The 25362-nt window shown below is 37.5% G+C and overlaps 1 protein-coding gene across 1 annotated transcript in view; it reads left to right on the forward strand.

Moving 5' to 3' along the window:
- The first annotated feature begins 357 nt into the window (after positions 1-357).
- Positions 358-25362, forward strand: part of OLA1 (Obg like ATPase 1) — a 201474-nt gene continuing 176469 nt past the window's right edge. Inside the window, exons 1-3 of the mRNA XM_004476799.4 lie at positions 358-562; positions 1774-1874; positions 18764-18907. Coding sequence (XP_004476856.1) covers positions 1774-1874; positions 18764-18907 — 245 coding nt within the window. The 5' untranslated portion in view covers positions 358-562. The remainder of the gene's footprint in view (positions 563-1773; positions 1875-18763; positions 18908-25362) is intronic.

The raw sequence follows: 25362 nt of genomic DNA on the forward strand, positions 1-25362 counted from the left end.
GATTGTCTGAAGAAATACCTATAGTGAAAAGAAAGCGGTCTGGGCCCAAGGTTCCCGAGGACACCCGCAGGCGGCCAAAGGGTTTTCGGGGCTAACCAGTCCTCCGGGCGGACTGTGAGGGACGAGGGGGCTTCGCGATCCAGTAGGTAAAGCGGTGTCAGCAAGCGTGAGACTGGGAAACGGGGCGCGTGAAAGTAGAGCTCCAAGGCCGAGGAGTCCCATTTGCCAAGTGGGCACATAAGCTAGCCATAGCTACGTCCCAGCCCATTGCTAGCTGGCGCTAACTCCCGCACCCCTCTCCTCCACTAGGCTCCCACCTCCCGCTGCCTGTCGGGCCAATGGGCGGGGCGAGCGGGCGCGCGGGGCGGGGCGCGCAATCCGCGCGCAGGTGCTGCCCGGCGTCCGGCCCGCCTGTTCCGCCGCCGCTGCCGCAGCCGTCGTGCGTGCCCCTTGCTGAGGGGCCGGGCCTGCGCTCTCTCCTCCTTCCTCTCCGCCTCCAGCTGCTGGCAGGACCGGTCTCCCGCTGTCTTTGGACCCCGTGCCTTCATTCGCCCCGAGCACGGTGAGGCTTTGGGGGACCATGGGAGCTCTTCCTTTCGCTTCTCCGGTGACTGGGCCGGTTGCCCTGGGGCAGGCGCCGGCCCGGGCCGGGTATCCCGGATGAGGCGAGGACTGCGTGCGACGCGGAGTGTGGATGAATGAGGCGCTTTCGGAGTAGGCCGCGTCCCGTGAGCGGCCTGCACCTCACCCGGGCACGCCTTGGGGAGGCCGGAACGGCCAGTGGCCCAGTCCAGCGGGGACGGTGTTGGGTGGGGGCCCGCTTTAGTTCCGGCGACCGGCCGCCCGGTTGTAGGAGGCCTGAGGGGTTTGCCGGGAACAGGTGGGAGTTAAGACCCTGAGACAGAAGTACTGGGGCATTGGGATCAGGGATCAGAGGCTGAAATATCACTTCTTGAGTAGGGCCCCCCAGGGAGGACCAACTTGGAGTTAGAAGACGGGCAGTTTTAGATCCCAGTTTCTAAGGTTAGCAGTCCTCCTGAGTTCAGTTTGCAGGAGAAAAGTGCGGTTAATTCTGCATGAAGGAACTTAGAGCTAGAACAAGCAAGGGACTGAGAAAGTATTGACTTTTAAATTAAAAAAAAAAAAGGTTAGTACTTTAATTTAAGACTATAAGTAACTAGAGTGTAGTTTCCAGAAGTGGCTTACGAAGACTTTTACCTACAGTGCTAAAGGTGGAACGGACTTGGTTGGAAGAACCTGATACCTGGCGGCTGTTAATCCGTGTGAAAAATGGGGGGATTGTTAGGGGAATGTTTGGTGGGAGGTGACTCTTGCTGCCTGTTCTGCAGTGGGCTTTCTTTGACATTCATACCTATGCTTCTGATTCCTAATACTTTCATTCGTATAACCATGTGTGAGGTTAAGAAATAAAGTGTTGTGTAAACACTCTGGGTGGAGGGATTGGTAGCTAACTTTTATGGTTATCTTTGGTTCCCGGTGCCACACATTTTTAGATCAGTCCTTCCGGGACTTCTCAGGAGTGACTGAGAACCATCAGAATCATCAGATCTGTTTATACAACTTTTTTGTTTTTATTTTTGTTAAAAAATCGATTTAGCTTTCTTCAGTTTTGGATTGATATATACGGTATATTTTATTCTTAATCTATTGTTCAGTGTTATTAATGGCTCCCCAGTAATATACTTTATGTGATGAAATGTGGTTTTGGTGTATGTAAAAAGTTTTGTTCATATGTTTCTTTTGACATTTCAGATGCCCCCCAAAAAGGGAGGTGATGGAATTAAACCACCCCCAATCATTGGAAGGTTTGGAACATCACTGAAAATTGGTATTGTTGGATTGCCAAATGTTGGGTAGGTGAACCTTGAACTTTTCTCATTTTCATCTTATAAATATTTTGGACCCTGTTTAGAAATGGAACTCACGAGGTAATTTAAATTGAAGAAAAGAGATTAGGAAGCTGGAATATTTTATGTTGCAAAACTAGGTTTTAGTTTATATGTTTTCGTAAAAATTTTTTGTCTTTTTTAGTTTAGATAGTTTTCTACACAGATACTGTGTGGAAACTTATGTACTTATGTTTGTTTTTAAAATTCAGAGGAAGAAGTAATGAGAAAGTTAAGATATCAGGTTGGGGGAGTGCATGTTGCTCAAGCAGTTCAGTGCCTACTTCCCATATATGCTGTCCTGGGTTCAATGCTCCCAGCCCCGGTACCTCAAAAAAAAAAAAAAAAAAAAAAAAAAATCGGTTGGATCAGACCAACTATTTGCTTGAAACACTGTTTGCAGACACATGGTATGAATTTAACTGGAATTGGGTAGTTTAAAATTAATTTCAGTGCTGGCTAGCTACTAGAGGCCATGCAGTGTGATATTTTAGAAACAGTTTTAAAAGCTCAATTTGGTTAGGTTCTTGGGGGATTTGTGATTAGATGACTGAATGAGGAAGGCAGTGTCAGTTTTGAATTTAATATTGAAAATTGTTAGATAAAAGGATATCTGTTGTAAAATGGCTAAATCTGAACGTTTTAAGAGCAAAAATTCAGTTTTATAATGTTTTAAAAATTAAAACGAATAATTTATTGCAAATAAAACACTGAATTATTTACTTCCCTTTTATAATACTTTTCACTAACCTAAGTGTGCATAGCAGTATAAGCTTAAAATATAAAATGTCTCAAAAGTGGGCTTCTGGGTAACATTAAATATGGATTTATTAAGATGGCTGAAGATATTTGGGGATGTGGCTTTAGGATTTTAGATTGATGGCAAGTAGGACAACCAGGTTCTTCCATGTGATCCTTGATACCTCTGTCATAGAAATTCCTCCGTGAGTGGAACATGATATATGACCAAGTAAGGCAGTTATAATTTCTTGTAATGTAAAACATAAGCAAATGTAGCTGTCCTAATTTTAATCTTTCCTGGAGCTGGAGAGCTTTGCATTTTGAAGGAGTTTCCTGCTGTGATATAGGCTGCTTGCAAAGTAAGATTAAATAGAGAGTGGAAATGTAAGCAAAACAAATAATTAAGCAAAGTACTGGAGGGTGCTGTCAATAAACTTGAAGGCAAGGTACGATCATTGTGTATGCTGTGAGTTTTTATTGCACTAGTAAGCAAGACATAGTTTTTAGATATTAAGGAACTTCTTTTATCTAGAACCACTCCGGTCAATGCAAAACTTGACTTTAAATGGGACTATTTAAAATGGGCCACCTTAACTATTTTCTATATAAGCTTTTTAGCCATCCAGCATGGGATAAGCTTTTTAGCCATCCGGTGCATGTGAAAATAATTTAAAAATATATGATTATCTTGTATAAATGTGCTATTTATGCTTTTAATTAACCCTTCCTCTCCCCACTTTCATTGGGGCTATAGTTTACACACAACAGAATTTACTCATTTTAAGGTCCCAGTTTAATGAGTTTTCGTATTTGTGTTTGGTTTTAAATACATTTTTGTAGTGTAATCTTACACAAATTCTGGCTGTTTAGTATTGAAGGAGGACTTGAACTACAGAGGTAGTGCTGTCAGAGAGGAGGCCACATGTTGCTCAGCCACATGAACTCCTGAATCTCTTGGTATTTCTCATCTCCCACTACCTCTCCTTTTGTGATTAAAATTCCTATGCGAGAGAGAGACTAGAGATGTCCACTTCTGGTTAGACCCACAAGAAATAGATTGGGCAGGAAGGGCAGTTCTTTAAAGGAAGGCCTGATTATGAAAAATGAGGATATTAAGTACAGAACCCATCAGAAAATCTCTTGATTTTGAGAGAGCTGGGTGAACAAGAAGGCTTGCTTTTTTGTATGCATTGGACTGACTGCCTAGAAACTTAGAGGTAATATGTGTAGCTAATAGTAACAGTTATTTATTGAACACTTATTATATACCAACCACTATTGTGAGTGCTTTATATGTATTATCTAATTTAATCAAGTGTTTAACATTCTCCTAAAAGAATTTAAGTTCCATGAGGGCAGGGATTTTGTTGTTTTGTTTATTGTTTTATTTTTAGTACCTAGACTAGTGCTGAGAATATAGGCCCTCAATAATTACTTGTGGAAGGAGTGAATAGGATAGGTTTTTTTTCCCTCTTTGAAGCCATGTGTAGGTTAAATGATAAGAAGACATGTTTTAACTGCTGCTTTTAATGAAGTATAAAGAATACCAAACCAGAAGTGTGAAGACTTGATCTATACTTTCATTCTACCTTTTCTTACCTGAGCGATATTTTATAAATTAACTTCATTTGGGCCACAATGTGGTTTTTTTTTTTTTAAGATTTTTATTATTTTTAATTTTTTCCCCCCTACCCCTCGTTGTCTGCTCTCTGTGTCCATTCGCTGTGTGCTCTTCTGTGACTGCTTTATCTTTATCAGCGGCGCCAGGAATCTGTGTTTTTGTTGCAGTATCTTATTGTGTCAGCTCTCCCTGTGTGCGTGCGGCGCCATTCTTGGGCAGGCTGCACTTTCTTTCACGCTGGGTGGTTCTCCTTATGGGGGGCTCTACTTGCACATGGGGCTCCCCTATGCGGGGGACACCTTGCGCGCATTGCACTTTGCATGGGCCAGCTCCCCATGGGTGAAGGAGGCCGGGGGTTTGAACCATGGACCTCCCATGTGGTAGGTGGACTCCCTATCCTTTGGGCCAAGTCCGCTTCCCAACACAGTGTGTTATTACTAGTGTGAGGCTTGGAGATTGTTCAGAAAAACTACTTTTTGATGTTCTATCCTTCTGTCTTGTGACAATTCTTATTGCCACCACTGTATTAGTTTGTATTAGGTTCAGCTGAGAGTGTCAGAAAACCCAGAGTAACTGTGGCGTAATAAGAGGAAGTTTCTTTTTGACATGGAAGTGTTTACTTTGCAGTCAGAGATGCACTGGGGACCAAGCTCCTTCCAGTTCACAGCTTTGCAGTCCCTGGTGTAGCCGTTGTCCCCAGGTCCATGGTGTCATGTTATTTCCAGGCAACTGGTTATCCAAAAGATTGAAGGGCCAAAGGACTTTGCCCTTTGGATATTTCCCTATAACCTGCCACATCATATTTTTTTTCCCTCTAAATTTTTTATTTTGAAATAATTTCAAACTTACAGGATAGTTGCAAAATTAATACAAACCCTACCCAGAGAACTCCAGTGTATCCCCTCCATATCATCCCATTCCAAATACCCAGATCCACCTGTTTTAACATTTTATCACTTTGTGGTATGATCCTGTCGATCCATCTATCTATTCATTATCATCATCATCATCTCTCTCTGTTTTCTGAACATTTGAGAGCAGATTGCACTCATCATACTCCTTGAACACGTAACACTTTCATATACATTTCCTACAAACAAGGATGTTCACTTTTCCTTAGCTTATCTTCGATAATTTTAGGACAGTTATCAAGTTTAGGAAATTTAGCATTCATATAAAGCTTACAGTCTATGTTCCAGTTTTTCATATATTGCAAAAATGTCATTTTGAGCCTCTTTTCTTCTCCATTCTTAGATCCCATCCAGGATCACATATTGCATTTGATTATCATTGTGTCTCCCTTTTTTTTCATAATTAAAAAAATTGTTTTAGTGTAGTAAAATACACATACATTTTACTATTTTAAAGTGTACAACTGAGTGGTATTAATATTGTACAGCCATCGCTACTATCTGGTTCCAGAACATTTTCATTACCCAATCATTTTAAACCCATGTTTTAGCTATTACTATGAAAAGGTTTTTTGTTTAAAAATTTTTTTTCTAATACCAGTTATACAACCTAAAATTTCCCCTTTTACCCACATTTAACTGTATAATTTAGTGCTGTTAATTACATTCATGATGTGCTGACATTACCACCACCCATTACCAAAACTTTTCCATTGTCCCAAATACAAATTCTGTACATTTTAAGCCGTAATTCCCAATTCCCTACCCCCACCCATCTCCTCATCATCCGTATTCTATTTTTTTTTTAAGATTATTTATTTATTTCTCTTCCCTCCCCCCCCCACCCCAGTTGTCTCTTCTCTGTGTCTGTTTGCTGCATCTTCTTTGTCTGCTTCTGTTGTTGTCAGCAGCATGGGACTCTGTTTCTTTTTGTTGTTATTGTTGCGTCATCTTGTTGTTTCAGCTCTCCCATGTGTGCGGCGCCATTCCTGGGCAGGCTGCAGTTTCTTTCGTGCTGAGTGCTCTCTTTATGGGGTGCACTCCTTGCGTGTGGGCAGGGACACCCCTGCGAGGCACTGGTGCTCCTTGCGCGCATCAGCGCTGCGCATGGGCCAGCTGCACACGGATCAAGGAGGCCCGGGGTTTGAACTGCGGACCTCCCATGTGGTAGACGGATGCTTTAACCACTGGGCCAAGTCCGCTGCCCCATATTCTAAATTCTGACACTCTGAGTTTGCTTATTCTATTTATTTCATATTAGTGAGATTTGGCTTATTTCACTCAACATGATGTCTTCAAGTTTCATCCATGTTGTCATATGTATCAGAAGTTCCATTTCTTTTTACTGCTGAATAATATTCTATTGTGTATATATACCACATTTCCATTCTTCAGTTGATGGAACTTGGTTGCTTCCATCTTTTGGCGTTTATGAATAATGTTGCAGTGAACCTTGGTGTGCAAATATCTGTTTGAGTCTCTGCTTTCAATATGGTAATTCTACACTTAACTTTCCGAGGAACTGCCAAACTGATTTCCACAGCAGCTACACCCTTTTACAGTCCCTCAAGCAATGAATTGAATATTCCTGTTTCTCCATATCTTCTCCAACACTTGTAATTTTTTTTTTAGTAGCCATTCTGGTGAGTGTGAGATTGTATCTTGTTCTTTTTAAAATCTCGTCAATGATTTGACCACCTTTTTTTTTTTAAACAAATCAGTTTTATTGATACATATAAATAAAGGATACAATCCATCCAAAGTGTACAATCAATAGTATTTGGTATAATCACAAAGAACATTTTCATTATTCCAATAATACTAATAGTAAAAAAACAAAACAGACAAAAAAACTCATTACTTCTCAATCTCTCTATGCATCCCCTTCCATACATAGCTGCTATTCTGTTTCTGTCTCTCTAGTTTATTTGTATTTATATTTTGTATAGATGGAGTAAAGCAATATATGGTACCTTGTGTCTAGTTTCTTTCCCTTTTTTTGTTTCTTTTTTTTAACCCTTAATGGAATATTATTAATATATTACTATATAGTACTGTCCATAGTTTGCTTTGGTTGTATTCTTGCCTGATAATAACATCTTGTAACATTAACATACATTTGTTCAGTTTCAAAGAAAAGCAGTCTTATATATGAAATATTACCTGTATTCATATTTTACATGAGGTTTCACTATGCTGTACAGTTCCATGTTACATTTTTTAGCTTTCCTTCTCAATAAACATGACCTTAGACTTTCCTTTTTAACCACTCATAACCATATAGTAGCACTGCTAGTTATAAACACTATGGTGTGCTTTCACCTTTTATATTCCTTTCCAAAGATTAGCAACCTTTTTACCAGTTCTGTACAGATTAACCCTCAGCTTTCCCTTCTCTAACCTCATTCTATTTCTTAGTGACCTATATTCTAGTTATTAATGCCATGAGTTACACAGTATATTTTAGTTCATAATAGCTCAGTCATGCAGTATTTGTCCTTTTGTGTCTGGTTTGCTTCACTCAGACCTATCCTTCAGGTTCATCATGTTGTCATATGCTTTACTACTTCATGTCTTCTTACAGCTGCATTATATGCCATCATCTGTATATACCAGATTTGTTTATCCATTCATCAGTTGATGGACACTTGGGTTGTTTCTGTCTTTGGCAGTTGTAAATAATGGTGCTATTTCTGTTTGTGTCGCTGCTTTCAGTTCTTCTGGGTACCCAGTAGTGGTATTGCCTGGTCACCTGGCAAATCTTTATTCAACTTCCTTAGGAAATGCCAAACAGTCCACCACAGTGGCTATCCTATTTTACATTGCCACCAACAGTGAGTAAACATTCCTATCTTTCTATATCCTCTCCAACAATTGTACTTCTCTGACTTTTTAAATAGTGGCCATTCTAATAGGTGTGAAATGATATCTTGTTGCAGCATTGATTTACATTTCCCTAACTATTAGTGATGTTGAACATTTTTTCATCTGTTTTTTGCCATTTGTATTTTTTCTTTGGAAAAATATCTATTCAAGTCTTTTGCCCATTTTTTAATTGGGTCGGTTGGCTTTTTTTTTTTTTTTAAGATTTATTTCTTTATTTCTCTCCCTTCCCCCCCCCCTCGCTGTCTGTTCTCTGTGTCTATTTACTGCATCTTCTTTGTCCGCTTCTGTTTTTGTCAGCGGCATGCGAATGTGTTTCTTTTTGTAGTGTCACCTTGTTGTGTCAACTCTCCGTGTGTGCTGCACCATTCCTGGGCAGGCTACACTTTATTTCATGCTGGGCAGCTCTCCTTACGGGTTGCCTCCTTGCGCGTGGGACTCCCCTATGCGGGGGACACCCCTGCGTGGCAGGGCACTCCTTGCGCGCATCAGCACTGCGCATGGGCCAGCTCCACAAGGGTCAAGGAGGCCCGGGGTTTGAACCATGGACCTCCCATGTGGTAGGCAGATGCCTTATCCATTGGGCCAAGTCTGCTTCCCTATTTTTGTTTTTTAGAATTCTTTTTTTTTTTTTCCCCTGCTTGTTTGCATGACTCATTTCAATTGTCTTGTCTTCTGATTTGCTGATTCTTTCTTCTGGCAGATTCAGTCTACTGTTGAAACCCTTGTGAGCATTTTTCTTTTCACTTAACTGTGGTCTTTAGCTCTAGTAGTTCTGTTTGCTGTTTGCTTCCCTTTTAAAATTTCTTTCTTTGTTAAAAGATTCTCTTTGTTCATTTGTTGTTTTCCTGATACCCTTTATTTCTTTCTCTTTATTTTTCTTTATCTCCTTGAGGATATTGCGAATCTTTTTTTTTTTCCCATGTCTTTGTCTGATATGCCCATAGTCTGGTCTTCTTTGTTGGTGTTTTCTGGATTTTTTCCTTTTCCTTAGATGGGCCTTCATTTCCTCTTTCTTCGTTTATCTTGTAATCTTTGGTTGCATACTCTTTATTTTATTCTTTTAATCTCCTCTGCCTCCTTTCTTTACATCTGTAACACCTTCATTTCCTCCTCCAGGTAATAGAATATTTATTTTATATCACTTGCATATTATGACTACCTTTTTTTTTTTTTTTTTTTAATATATAGGAGGTACTGAGGATTGAACTTGGGACCTAGTCCACATGAAACAGGTGCTCAACCACCAAGCTACACCTGCTCCCCACATTTTAATATTTAAAAATATTATGTCTGAGATTTGTTCCCTGAGCTGTCTGTTTCTTGAGTTTGTAACCAGCTGGTGATATGACGGAGATTTTCTTGAGTTTCAGTCTGTCTTATCGGGAAGGTCTGCCCAAGGTAAATGCAGTGCAGGGCCCTCTATGCTTACATTTTTAAGTTCATGCTGCCAGTCTCTGCTTTTTGAAGGGAGTTTTGACAGGGGAATGAATGGCTTAAGGGTTCTAACCTCTCCCTTCTGCTTTTCCCTGGATGCTATACAGTGTTCTCTGGGACTCGAGTTTTGAAATTTTTGTTTCAGATGGTTCCTGCCTCTTTAATAGTTGTTCTCGTAGATGGGCTGATTCTTGAAGCTGCCTACTCTGCCACCTTCCCATAATTCTGCCATTGTCTCTTTATTGCTCTTTCTTAAAAAAAATTTTTTTTTATTGTAGAAAATATATGCAACATAAACTTTCACATTCCAATTACTCTTAAGTATACTGTTCAGTGGGATCAATCACATTTACAGTATTATGGTGTCCTTACCACCATGCACTGCTTGAACCTTCCTCTCACCCCAAACAGAAACTCTATACCCATTGTGCTTTAACTTCTCATTGCTCTTGTCTCACACCCCTGGCAACCTGCACTCTACTTTCTGTCTTGTGGGCTTGCATATTTTCTCATATTTTCTTTATGGTAACCATGGTGCTTAAATTTAACATCTTAAACCTGTAACAATCTCATTTGGTTTGATACCAACTTAACTTCAATAGCATATACAAACTATGTTCCCTTACTCTGTCCCCCATTTCTATGTAGTTCTTGTCACAGATTACGTATTTATATATTATGAGTCCAAAACCACTGATTTATCATTAAATTTTGTGCATTTGCCTTTTAGATCCTGTAGGAAGTAAAAAGTGTAGACATAAACCAAAAATTCAATGGTACTGGTTGTCACACCATACTGTTGCTAATATCTCTTTGTTCTGAATTCAGTCACAAGAATTTAGCTGTAAGGATGATCTGTTAAAAATTGTATTGCCATGGAGGAAGGGGAGAATGGATATTGGGGACAACTAGTATACTCTGCTTCAAACACTCAGTTTGCCCAGGGGAGCAATTATCTTGCTTAGCTGGTGCAACTGGAAATGTACCTTGGTTTTCCATACAATTTGCTTTCTCCCAGTTTATCAGACACCAATCATGGAGTCTTTAAATGCTATTTACTTTTGCTGAAGGAAATGCCAAGTGACAAGATAATTATGATCATTGTTTTAGTTATTTATTGTGTAGCAAACCACTCCACAAGTTTGTGGTATAAAACAACAATTTATTATTTTTTATGATTCTGTAGGTTTTAGCTGGGTCTTCTGGTCTCACTTGACTCATGTGGCTGCATTCAGCTTGTGTGTAGTAAGGACCGGAAGGTTAAAGATGGCTGCACCCGCAAGTCTGGGGCCTTTTCAGAGATGGCTGAAAGTGTGGGGGGCACTTCTGTTCTCCTTTACATAACCTCTTTTTCTTTTTCTCCATGAGGTTTCCAGGCCAAGTTTCTTTACGGCATGGGCACTGGTTCTCAAAAAAGTAGAAGTGTGGAAGTGGCACAGTATCATTTCTTCTTCATTCTTTTGTCAAAGCCCAGACAAGGAGGGAGGGAAAATAGACTCCATCTCTTGATAGGAGGTATGGCAAAGAATGTATGGCCATCTTTCGTCTATTGTAGTCAGTATTGTCTTCAGTGTCTTCTGTAAGTTTTGGTATGTTGTGGCTTTGTTTTCATTTATTTCTTAAGTATTTCCTAGTTTCTCTTTTAATTTCTTTTGAACCCATTGCTTGAGTGTGCTGCTTAATTTCCACATATTTGTAAAATTTCCAGTTTTCCTTCTGTTAATTGATTTCTAGCTTCATTCTGTTGTGGTCAGAGAGATTACTTTTTATGATTTCAATATTTTTAAGTTATTGATACTTCTTGTGTCCTAACATGTAGTATATCTTAGAGAATGATTTGTGTCCACTTGAAAAGAATGTGTATTCCCTTGTTGTTGGGTGAAGTGTTCTATATATGTTATTTAGATCTAGTTGATATATAGTATTGTTCACATCCTTTATTTCCTTACTGATTTTCTGTTTAGATTTTCTTTGCAGTGTTGAAAGTGGTGTATTGAAATCTCCAGCCAAGTTTATAGAACTATTTCTCCCTTCAGTTCTGTCATTGTTTGCTGAATATCTTTTTGTACTCTGCGGTTAGGTTCATATGTTGTAATTGTTAATTTTTCTTGTTGAATTGATCCTTTTATTGATATATAATGTCCTTGTCTCTTCTAACAGTTTTTGGTTTAAAATCTATTTTGTCTGATATTAATATAGCCACCTGCACTCTCTTTTGATTGCTATTTGTGTGAAACTTGATTTGTCCATTCTTTGACTTTTAACCTGTTGTATATATGGATCTAAGATGAATCTCTTGTAAACAGCATATAGTTGGGTTATGTTTCTTTATCCATTCTGCCAATCTCTGCCTTCTGATTGGCGAGTTTAATCCATTTAAATTTAGGGAAATTTCTGATAAGGCAAGATTTACTTCTGCTATTTTGCTAATTGTTTTTTGTCTTTTAACTTATTTGTTCCTTCTTTTCTGCCTTACTGCTTTCCTTTTTGTGTGAGTGATTTTTGATAATGAGCCATTTTGAATCATTTATGCTTTCCTTTTGTGTAGATTTTTTTAGATATTTTCTTTATGATTACCATGGGGATTACATTTAGTTTACTAAATCTATTACAATTCAGTTTGTGTTGATTCCATATTCAGTACCTATATCCCCCACCTCTCCTTTTTATGTTACTCACTTCACAAATTACATCTTTATGCATTGTGTGCCCAGTAACAAAGACTTATGCTTGTATTTTATGCATTTGAATTTTCTGCTGTATAAGAAGTAAAAGACAGCATTACAAATGAAAAATGAAGTAATACCGGCAAATATTTAGCCATGTAGTTACTTATACCAGAGATCTTTACTTCAGCCAGCATTGGGAGATAGTATCTAGCAACCTTTCCTTTCATCATGGATTGTCCCCTTTAGCGTTTCCTATAAGGCATTTCTAAGAGGTAATGAACTTCCTCAGTTTCGTTTGTCCAGATATGTCATAATTTCTTCCTAATTTTTAAAGGACAGCTTTGCCAGGTATATTATTATTGGATGTCTTATTTAGCCCAACGGTGATGATGCAAAGTACCAGAACTCTGTTAGCTTTTTAAAGGATATTTATTTGGGGTAGAAGTTCCCAATCACAATGCCATAAAGTGTAAGTTACTTCCCTCACCAAAGTCTTTCCATGTGTTGGAGCAAGATGGCTACCGGTCTCTACAAGGGTTGAGCCTTCTTCTTCCTCCTAAGGCTCCATGGTCCTAGCTCCTTCTGTTCTCAGCAGTGTGTTAGCATAAGGGCTTATCTCTCTTCTTGGGATTCATTACTTCCTGGGCTTACTTAGCTGGTCAGGGCTCTAGTCTCTTCAACTACAAACTATCAGGCCAACTCCTTGCCTTTCTCCCTGGGCTCTAGTGTCCAAAACTAAACTCTTTGTTCTCCTCTGTGAATTTATTCCCGTGTGAGTCTGTTTTATCTCCACCAAGGGAGTGAGTACTCAATCCTGCTTGCCCTAATGACATTGTCAAATAAAAGCCCTAATCTTGATTTAATAAAAAGAAAAAGTGAAACCTCTGAATCTAATACAATCTAATAACACCTAGAGGAACAGACCAGTTTACAAACACAATCCAGTATCTAGTTTTGTAATTCATAAACTATCAAACTGTTGAATTGGGTAACAGTTTTCTTTTTCGTTCAGCACTTTAAAATATGTCTGTGAGAGTGTGTGTGTATGAATAGGTGTGTAGAATCCTCATTTCACATAAATGTGTAGGGTTTTAACATTCCAGGCTTAGGCCAAAACTTGAAATTTCTTTGCTTCCTTAAGGCCTTTAATAGATTTGAATAGATCAAAATGTCTTAACTTGCCATTGAAGCTTATAGTAATAATCTTTAGAAATTTTTCTTTTTTCTTCCTTTTTTTTTATGCCTACAAAGCACACATAAAGTGGAAGAAACAGATAACTTGGTCTTTTTAAGATTTAAAATTCATATGTAAGATTTGTCTTCTAAGTTTAGTTTGACAGATACAAGAATATTTTCAGACTGAGGTGGCGAATAGGGCTTTCTTTTGCTCTTTTACCATTTGATATATTTTAAGGAATAATCTTTTTTCTTTATTATAAAATATACTTATTTTTGTCCAAGCAAACAGTGAAAAATACTGGACTTTCTAATAGCCATAAATGTGAAAAAAACTCCCTGAACTCCTTATGGCTTTACCTATGATTTATAGCATACATTTGGTATATTTTTTCCATATCCCCCCTATTATTAACACATGACCTTGTTTAACATTGATGCAAGACTGTTACAATATTGGGAGTTGATGTGGCTCAAGGGTTGAGCGCCTGCTTCCCACATGGGAAGGTCCCACGTTTGGTTCCTGGTGCATCCTGAAAACAAAACAAAGAACATGCAAACAAATGAATAAACCAAACCAACTCACGGGAGCTGGTGTGGCTCAGTGGTTGAGCACTGGCTTGTGACATATGACATCTTGGGTTCAATTCCTGGTCCTGGTACCAAAAAAAAAAAAAAAAAGAAGAAGAAGAAGAATATTACAATATTGCTATTAGCTATAGCCCATAAGTTATATTAATTGTATTTTTCCTAGGCATCTCCATATTCTTACCACCTTGAAATATTGATATACATTTGTTTTAGTTCATAGAACAATATTCTTGTATTTGTACTGTTAGCGACAATCCTTATCCACCTTTGGGTTCACAATGTTATTCAGTCTCTAAATTATTCTTAACTTTTTTTCAATTTACATTTACATCCTAGACTACTTTCAGCCACAATCCCATTTAGCCTATCACTTTTTTAAGAAGATTTATTTATTTATTTATACCCCCCCCCACCACGCTTGTTCCTTTCTTTGCTGTCTCTTCTCTGTGTCCATTCACTGCATGTTTTTTCTGTATCTGCTTGTCTCCCTTTGTTGCCTCATCTTGCTGCGCCAGCTCTCCACAGCGCACGGGCAGTCAGCTCTCCAAGTCCCGTGAGTCAGCTTGCCTTCACAAGGAGGCCCTGGGACGTGAACCCAGAGCCTCCCATATGATAGACAGGAGCCCAACTGATTGAGCCACAGCTGCTTCCCTAGCCTATCACTTTTTATTTATTTTAGTGTGTGTGTGTATGTGTGTGTATAGAGATGAAAAAGGTATGGAGAGTGGAGCAATCTTTATCACCCTTTACTTCAGTATACTCTTTTAGTTTTCCCTCTTGGGGGAACTATTAATTTCCTAAGAGAAAAACTGTTTTTATGCTTGATGTCCTCTAGGTTTTCTCCAAATGTATCTATTGGTTTCTCTGTTTCCCAACAGCAGTCGTCCCTGGATGTGCAGCCTGTATTCTTAGCCGCCTTTGTATGCTGAGATTGGGCAAAAAGTTAGATCACTTCTTTGAGGTTTTTTTTTTTTTCCCCCATTTCCAGGCTCTTAGCCTTTACATTCTGTTGTCTCATCAGTCGCTGGTGTCTTTAAACAGGTGATTTGTATATTCTGCGTTTTATACAGCTTTTCCAGCTCCTGGTATGCTGTTAGCTTCTACATGTCACCAGAAGAAGAAAAACTCTTTGTCCCTCCAGTTGCTCCCCACCCCACCCAGTTGACTTGTTGAAGAAATCTGTTAATCCTGTAAAATTTTCCAGAGTCTGGTATTTGTTGATTGTCCCCATGGTGTCATTTAATATGTTCTTCTGCTCTCCATATTTTCTGTTAACTGGTAGTAACATCTACAGGCTTGATCAGATTAAGGTTGAATTTTTTTGTAAAGAATACTTGAAAGATGGTGTATATACTTCTGCCTGGAGGTACTATTTTTTTCTCTTTATTTGGTATTATCATTGGTAGTCATTACCCAGATCCATTAATTTGCTATGGTTACAAAATGGTGGTACTCTAATTCTTCTATTCCCTCCTCATTTGCTGGAATATGTATTTAAAATAATCTTTTCATCAAGCCTTTGGTTACTTTGAAAGTATAATTCATATAGGAAAACAAGATAAATGCTTTCTTTACCAGTTTTCAAAAGAATTAATCACCTGATATCCTTGTAAGGTGACCAGTGAGGTTTCTTTGTTTCGTTGAGAATTATTAAGAACTCATGATGGGAAACGGACTTTGGCCCAGTGGTTAGGGCGTCCGTCTACCACATGGGAGGTCCGCGGTTCAAGCCCGGGGCCTCCTTGACCCGTGTGGTGCTGGCCCATGTGCAGTGCTGATGCGCGCAAGGAGTGCCCTGCTACACAGGGGTGTCCCCTGCGTAGGGGAGCCCCACGCGCAAGGAGCGCACCCATAAGGAGAGCCGCCCAGCGCGAAGGAGGGAGCAGCCTGCCGAGGAATGGCGCTGCCCACACTTCCCGTGCCGCCGCCGACAACAGAAGTGGACAAAGAAACAAGACGCAGCAAAAAGACACAGAAAACAGACAACCGGGGGGAGGGGAGGGGAATTAAATAAATAAAAATAAATCTTTAAAAAAAAAAATGTGTTGGGTAATTTTCAAAAAAAAAACAACAACAACTCAGTAGTAGTTGGTAGTCCTATTCATCCTCATACTGGCCCATCTTTGCCCAGTGGGCCTATTCAGGTTAGCTCCTTGATGCTTTCAGTAGAATTCTATGGCCTTTAATAGCTTCCTTGTTTCCCCTTGGGAAATGTTTGAGACTCTTGTATATTTCTTGTTCCAGACTTGGTAGTAGCCATTTCTCTGAGAAATTCTAGTTATTTTGAATGGGTATGGTATTTAAAGATTGTAATCTGAATGTGAATCCTTTTTTAAAAAAATTGTCTGCCCTATCAAATGTATAAAATTATATAAAAGATATAAATATAAAAACTACAAATTGTATTAAGCTTCAGAGTCATTTTGGAAGTAGATGGACTATAACTCTATAGACATACAGATTATTTTAAATTAAGTACTGGACAGTTGTCTTAGCAAGGTTGAAATTAAAATCCAGCTCTATAGAAAGCAGTGGTTTCCTCCTAATCATTATTCCTGGAGTTCTACGGTTGTTACCAGGCTAAGAGTTGTGAGTATAAATTCTACAACTGTCAGTGTTATTCTGTGGGTTGTTAGCTGAGTCTGAATCTAGCCCAGTGGCTGCAGAACTTGTCTTTATATCTGCATCACTTGAAATATTTTTTAAATACTAGAGCTCACTCCAGTAGGTCTGGAAAGGGGCCTTGTAATACACGCCTTTACATCTGCAACTGATTCTATTATAAGCAGGTATTTGAAAGCTAATGATTTGACCAATGGTGCTCTGAGTAACAAGTATGATTTACTTGGTTACATTTCTGTTTTGATCTGAAATGTTTAGTCTGAATATTATATAAGAGTAATACTTAAAGGCCTATAGGCAGGTACAAGTTAAATATCTTGTTGTTAAAATGTACTTTCACCCGTAGTACTTAGAGTAACTTGATTATTGACTTTTGTTCATCATTCTCTTACGGGGCTCTCACAGTTTAAAAAAGGGACTGGTTCTTTGGTTTAAAAATTCTATCAAATGAGCTAGCTATAGTAACTATAAATGTAACTTTAAATGTCTCCTGATGATATAGGCTAATTAAATCCTTTTTTTTTTTATTATAAAGGAGTACTGGAGATTGAACCCAGAACCTTGTATATGGAAAGCAGGCCCTCAACCATTGAGCTACATCTGCTCCCCAATGAGAATTGGTTTTATCGTTTGTTTTTAGGAGGAACCGGGGACCTTTTACATGGGAAACAGGGACTCAACCACTTAAGCTACATCCGCTCCCTGGATCTCATCTTAATAGATATTTTTATCTTGCAGAATGTTTGGAAAAGACAGAAAATAGTCATTCGTAATTCCACCATCCTAATACAACCATTATACTCTTTGATTGTTCTTTTGTTTTCAAACTTGGTCCATATACAAACATTTTTACATAATTATGTCTAGCCAGGTTTAGCAAGCACCAATCACAAATCCCTCATGATTCTTAGCCAGTTTCTCAGTTCATTTAGTGAAGAAAAAGACTAATAGTAAATCTTGTTTTAAATCCTTTTAAGTGCTACAGCCCTATTTCTAGAGCAAAAATAGTCACTATATTAATTCTCTACTTTCTCTTTTAATGTGATAGAATTGGCAAGTAGTACAAAACAAACCAGCAAACTTTTAAAAATCTCATTTCATTTTGGAGTGTGCTCTAAGATTTCTAGCACTTTAATTATCATATTTTAAAAATGTGACTGTTAATATGGGTTGAGATTATCTGAGCATATGTCATCTGGTAAGAATCAGAAAATGAGTGGCCAGTTTATTCATTATTATTATTATTTTTTTTTTAAAGATTATTTATTTCTCTCCCCTTCTCCCCCCCCACCCCGGTTGTCTGTTCTCTGTGTCTATTTGCTGCGTCTTCTTTGTCTGCTTCTGTTGTTGTCAGCAGCATGGAAATCTGTGTTTCTTTTTGTGTGTCATCCTTTTAGTGTCAGCTCTCCATGTGTGCGGCACCATTCCTGGGCAGGCTGCACTTTCTTTCGCACCAGTGGGTGGCTCTCCTTACGGGGCGCACTCCTTGCGCGTGGGGCTCCCCTGCGTGGCACGACACTCCTTGCGCGCACCAGCACTGCACATGGGCCTGCTCCACACGGGTCAAGGAGGCCTGGGGTTTGAACCGCGGACCCTCCTGTGTGGTAGACGGATGCCCTAACCACTGGGCCAAGTCCACCACCAGTTTATTCATTATTAATAGATTATTTTTCTTGATTTAAGTTCATATCTTGGGAACAGATTCACACTTTGAACAATTCTAAACTTGCCAGTAATCCTTATGTACTAATTGAAGGGAATCTGAGCTCCAGCTTCCCATTTTCTATTCCCCCAATTCAGAATGCTTGGGAAGTGATTGACCTAAATAGATACATACCTTTCTACATTTAAGTAGAGAAGACTGTGTTAGATATAGCTGAAGTGATACTGGTACTGTCAGGTGGGATGAATAAAATAGACTGTAGGATGAAGTGGGATTCTAGCAATCATTTATAACAGATTCTTTAGGAAAAAGCTTTTCAAGTTCTAAGTAAACTGAGATAACCTAATATTGTAGTTATAATCATGAGGTACATTGTAAATTTCATTCATTTCTGTTAGTAAAAAAATGTATTCTTCTTTTCTTTTTTCCTTCCAAGATTGGTTTTAAACTTTGCATGGATTTAATTTGAGCATTATAATTGGAGTGAGATAAATTTTTCTCAGTGCTTACCAGAAATTGATTGAAGTTTTTATTCCTTTTAGGAAATCTACCTTCTTCAATGTATTAACCAATAGTCAGGCTTCAGCAGAAAATTTCCCATTCTGCACTATTGATCCTAATGAAAGCAGAGTACCTGTACCAGATGAAAGGTTCGACTTTCTTTGCCAATACCACAAACCAGCAAGGTAAGAAAATATGCCATTGATTATTAAGTGGCCTTATGTAGACTGAGAAAATAAACGTGATACGTTTAAAATATGTAGAAGGGTTTTTCTTTAAAAATTAATGTAGCATTATTGTGATTATAAAAGTAATTGTATGGGAATAGATATAGCTAAGTGGTTGAGGGCCTGGTTCACATGTATGAAGTCCTGGGTTCAATCTCTGGGACCTCCTTGAAAAAAAAAAAGAGTGAAAGTAGAACATGGAGAAAAGTGAGCAAGGATACATCTAACTGTTAACATTGCAGTTATTTTTTGTGGGGAGTGTGTAATGAAGTAATTCTTATATGATCCCATTCATGTAAAATTATGTTGTATGCATAGGAAAATGTATGAAATGAAGTTAACAAATGACTTGATAGTTATCTCTGCTTAGTAGAAGTTTTAGATGATTTATTCAAATTTATTCAAATAGTAAGGAAATTTATATACTGAGTAGAAAGCTCTTATAACTACTCTATCAAATTTAATTTTAGATTTTTCTTATTTTGAATGTGCTGCTAAATCATAGATTTCTGTTTCTAGCCCTGAATTCTGCCCTAATTTCTTTCTTGACATTGATACTTTTATAGACGAGACATGTCCAGAATTCATCAGTGTCCTTTGCTAAATTTGTACCTTCTTCAGACTTTCATAACTCATAAATAGCACTATTCCCTAGTTGTACAAGTCAAATCCCAATATTTATCCTTGATTCCTTCCTTTCCCCTACCACTACGTTCAATCTATCATCAGTTCTCATGAATTTTAGTTACAAAATATAATGAACTTGTATACTTCTCCCACCTTCATCTACTAGGTTTAGCACCGGTTGTTTTTTTTTTAAACTTTTAATATTGAACTGTATTCATACTTAAAAGTTATTTTTGAAAAGAGTAAAAACCCCATGCAGAGAACTCCAGCCTACCCTCCCTCCCCCTGATTATTTTCAGATCCACCAATTTAAACTTTTTTCTACATTTGCCATATCGTTTTATTAATCGTTCAGTCTATTTTCTAAATGCTTGAGTATAAGTTGTAAACAAATGCTCCTTGAATACTTAATACTGCCATGTACATTTTCTAAGGACAAGTAATCACTTATGTTACCACCTTAAATACAGTTATAAAGGACAAGAAATTTAACATTGATATAAAGCTTATAGTGTATATTCCAATTTTTAAAAATATGGGCCAGTAATGTCCCTTTGAGTTTTTTCTCCTTTGCTAAATCCATCCAGGATCTTTCATTGCATTTAATTGTCTTTATCTTTCTAGTTGTTCTTTCTTTTTTCTGTTTTTTCTCTTTTAATTAAGGGAACATATTCAATATAATAGAACCTTCCAATCTCAGCCCCTCCCAAACATACCATTCAGTGGAATTAATCAAATTCACAATGTTGCAGTAGCCTCACCACCATCCATTATGATAACTTTCCCTTCACCTTATTATCATTATTTTTAAATATATTTTTTATTTATTTTTAAAAGATACTTAGATTACATAAAATGTTATATAAAAAAATATAGGGGATTCCCATATGCCCCACTCCCCACTTTTCCCACATTAACAACAACTTTCATTAATGTGGTACATTCATTGCAATTGATGAACACATTTTGGAGCATTGCTACACAACATGGATTATAGTTTACATTGTAGTTTACACTCTCCCACTTCATTCTGCAGGTTATGGCAGGATATATAATGTCCTGTATCTGTCTTTGTCCCTTCATCTTAAATAGAAATCCTATACTCATTAACTTCCCATTGCATCTGCCCTCCACCCCTGGTGAACCTGCACTCTACTTTCTGCCTCTGTGAGTTTACTTATTCTCTGATACTTTTTTGTTGGTTACTATGGGGCTTAAATTTAACATCCTAAATCTATAATAATCTTATTTGCTATGATACCAATTTAACTTATACATAAACTATGATCCTAATTCCCTCTCTCCCCACCTTTATGTAGTTCTTGTCACAAATTACATATTTATACCTTAGGAATCCCAGACCATTGATTTATCATTACATCTTGTGTATTTGTTTTGTAGATACTTTAGGAAGTTAAAAGTAGAGTTACAAATAAAAAATACAATAGAACTGGTATTTCTTTTACCCATGTTATCATCTTTACCAGAGATCTTTATTTTCTGTGTGGCTATAGGTAATTATTTAGTGCCCTTGCTTTTCAATCTGTAGATCTCCCTTTAGCATTTCTTATAGGGTCAGTCCAGTAGTGATGAAGTTCCTCAGCTTTTGTTTATCTGGGACTATCTTAGGCCCTCCGTCCTTTAGGGAAAAAAAAGTTCCCCAAATGTTAAATGATTGTGTCTCATTTTTTTTTTATCCTTTTTTTTTTTATATATAATCACATAGTTGTTCATTAACCACATCAATCATTATTAGAGCTTTTTTATTATTTCAATAACAGTATTAATAATAAACAAAACACAGATGAATGTAAATTCTGTACCAATTAACTATTAACTCCCCATTTTCTGTCCATACCCAGCCCCTAGTTTCCTGTATTCTACTTTCTGACTCTATGAATTTGCTTATTCTAATTATTTAATATCAGTGAGTTTGAACAATATTTGGCCTTCTGTTTTGACTTATTTCACTCAACATGTCTTCAAGGTTCTTCATTCTTTTATATAGCTGAATAATATTCCATCGTATGTATTTGCCACATTTCATTTATCCATTCCTCTATTGTTGGACACTTGAGGTGCTTCTGTCTTCTAGCAATTGTGAATAAGTCTGCTCTGAACATCAGTGTGAAAATATCTGTTTGAGTCCGTGTTTTCATTTCTTTTGGGTATATACCAAGAAGTGGATTGCCAAATCATATGGTTATTCTTTTTTTTTTTTTATTTATTTCTCCCCTCCCCCTTGCTGTTTATACTTACTGTGTCCATCTTCTTTTTTCTTTTGGAGGCACTGGGAACTGAACTTGGGGCCTCTGATGTGGGAGGGAGGTGCCTAATTACTTAAGCCACTTCTATTCCCTGCTTTCTTGCATCTCTTATCTTTTTCTTCTTGTGTATCTTGTTGTATCATTTTGTTGTGCCGGCTTCCTGTGCCTGCCCATTGTGCCAGCTTGCTGTCTTCTTTAGGAGGCACCAGGAACTGAACCACAGACCTCCCGTGTGGTAGGTGGGAGCTCAATCACTTGAGCCACACCAGCTTTCCCATATAGTTATTCTGTACATAACTTTCTGAAGAACTGCAAAGCTATTGTCTATAGCAGCCACACCACTTTTCTGCTATGTGGAAAAAGCAGTTTATCGTTTTTTGCCGTTTTTTATCAGCCTCTTCCTTCTGCTCTTCCCTGAATGCTGTATGGTGTTCTTCTGGCCTCTGGAGTTTCAGAATAGTTGTTTGAGACAGCTATTGCCAGTTGAATAGTTGTTTTGGTGGAAGAACTGAGTCCTAGAGCTCTCTGCTTTGCCATCTTTCCTGAAAGTCTCCTCCTGTGTTCTTTTTCTTTAAAAACAATTTTATTGAGGTATACCATTCATATATGAGCATACATAAACAATAAGTGTTGAGTAAAAGTTGTGACCTTATAAAACAGACATGCATAGCATCATAGAGGGCTCACATACATCAACCCACCACCAATACCTTGCATTGTTGTGAAACGTAACAAATTATGAAAGAGCATCTTCAAAGTATTATAACCAACTATTGTCCACATCTTACATTTGGTGTATTTTCTCCCTAACCCTCCCTATTTATTTATTTATTTTGCAAACCATATGATCATTGGCATTTGGTATAATCAGAGTGCATTCAACTTATTAGTCAGTATTAGAGCATTTTCATTACTCCATAAAATAAGAAAAAAAAATAACAAAAAACAAACTACTATCATACCCATATGTTAGCACTACTAATTATAAATCCTTTGATGTCCTTTCACATTTCTATTCATTTCTAAACATTTAGAAATAACTTTTTACCAATTCTGCACAAATTAAACCTCAACTTTCCATGCACTAACCTTATTCTTTCTCTGGTGACTTATATTCTAACTATTATTTCCATGAGTTTACTCATTATATTTAATCATAATCATAAAATCATACAATATCTGTCCTTTTGTGCCTGGCTTGCTTCACTCACATAATGTGCTGCTGGATCATCCATGTTGTCATATGCTCCACGACTTCATTTCTTTTTAGAGCTGAATAATGTTGCATATTGTGTATATACCATAGTTTATTCATTAGTCAGTTGATGGACACCTGGGTTATTTACATCTTTTGGCAGTTGTGAATAATGTTGCTGTGAACATCAATGTGCAGATGTCTGTTGATGTACCTGCTCTCAGATCCTCTCGGTATATACCTAGAAGTGGTATTGCCAGGTCACATAGCAGTTCTATATCTAACTTCCTTAACTGCCAAACAGAATTCCACAGTGGCTGTACCATTGTAGCTTCCCACCAACAGTAAATAAGTGTTCCTGTCTCTCCACATTCTCTCCAAAGCTTTTAGTTTTCAGTCTTTTTAATAGTGGCCATTCTAATAGTGGCTAATCTCACTTTAACTTTGATTTACATTTCCCTAATCACTAATGATATTGAACATTTTTTCATGTGTTTTTTTCGCCATTTGTATTTCTTTTTTAGAAAAATGTCTACGCAAATCATTTCCCTATTTTTAAATTGGGTCATTTGTCTTTTAATTGTTGAGTTGTAGAATCTCATTATATATCAGCGATATTAGACCCTTGTCAGATGTGTGATTTCCAAATATTTTCTCTCATTGAGTAGGTTGCCTTTTCACCCTCTTCACAAAGTCCTTTGAGGTGCAGAAGTATTTAATTTTGAGGAGGTTCCATTTATATACTTTTTCTTTTGTTGCTTATGCTTTGGCTGTAAGGTTTAAGACACCCTCACCTTCTTCAAGGTCTTATAGATGTTTCACTCCATTATCTTTTATAAGTTTTATGGTCTTGGCTTTTATGTTTAGGTTTTTGATCCATTTTGAGTTGATTCTTGTATAAGGAGTGAAATAGGGATCCTCTTTCATTCTTTTGGTTATGGCTATCCAGTTCTCCCAGCACCATTTATTGAAGAGACTGTTTTATCCCAATTTTGATAAGTAGGCTTGTCAAAAATCAGTTGACCATAGAGGTGTGGGTCTATTTCCGAACTCTCAACTTGATTCCATTGATTCCTGTTTAATTTGGATTCCATCTTTGTGCCAGTACCATGCTATTTTGACCACTGTAGCTTTATAATATACTTCAACATAAGGAAGCATGAATCTTCTGGCCCTTGCTATTATTTTTTAATGTATTTTGGCTATTCAGGACTCTTTTCCCTTCCAAATAATTTTGATAATTGACTTTTCTGTTTCTATAAAGTCGGCTGTTGGAATTTTGATTGGGATTATGTTGAATCTGTGAATTTGTTTGTGTAGAATTGGTATCTTTACGATGTTTAGTCTTCCAATCCATGAACATGGAATGTCCATCCATTTGTTTAGGTCTTCTTTGATTTCTTTAAGAAGGTTATACATTCTTCTCAAGTGCTCATTGATCTTTCTTCAGAATATACAACATGTTGGGCCACAAAACAGCTCTTAATAAATTTAAGAAGCTTGAAATTATACAAAGCATCTCTCTGATCAGGCGCGAAAGGGGAAATTTCACAATTACATGAAGGCTAAACAACTCCTAAATAATTCATGGATTGAAGAAGAAATTGCAAGAGAAATTAGTAGATGTCTCGAGATGAATGAAAAGAACACAACTTATCAAAACTTAGGGGATACAGCAAAAGGAGTTCTGAGAGGAAAATTTATAACCTTAAACACCTATATTAAATAAGAAGAAAGAGCTAAAATCAAAGACCTAACTGGAAATCTAGAGGAACTAGAAAGAAAACAGGAAACCAATACCAAAGGAAGCAGAGGGAAAGATTAAAAAAAAGATTAGAGCAGAAATAAATGAAGTTAAGATAAAAAAAAACAGTAGAGAAAAGTAACAAAACCAAAAGCCGATTCTTTGAGAGGATCAAAAGATCTAACAAATAAAAAAAAAAGAGATAAAATGCAAATAAATAATAGCAGGAATGAAAGAGAGACATTATGACTTACTTCACAGAAATGAAAAGGATCATAAGAAGATATTGTGAGAAATTGTATACCAACAAATTAAACAATCTAGATAAATTGGACAAATTCCTAGAAAGGCACAAAAACTACATTGACTCTACAAGAAATACAGAAACTCAACAAACCATTCGCAGGTAAAAAGATTAACTCCGTCATCAAAAGTCTCCCAAGAAAGAAAAGTCCACGACCAGAAAGCTTCATAAGTGAATTCCCCAAACATTTCGAGAAGAATTAGTAACAAACCTGTTTAAACTCTTCTAAAAAAGTGAAAAGGAGGGAAAATTACCCAACATATTTTATGAAGCCAA

The sequence above is a fragment of the Dasypus novemcinctus genome, chromosome 7, assembly GCF_030445035.2.
Source record: "Dasypus novemcinctus isolate mDasNov1 chromosome 7, mDasNov1.1.hap2, whole genome shotgun sequence".
NCBI classification, from domain to species: domain Eukaryota; kingdom Metazoa; phylum Chordata; class Mammalia; order Cingulata; family Dasypodidae; genus Dasypus; species Dasypus novemcinctus.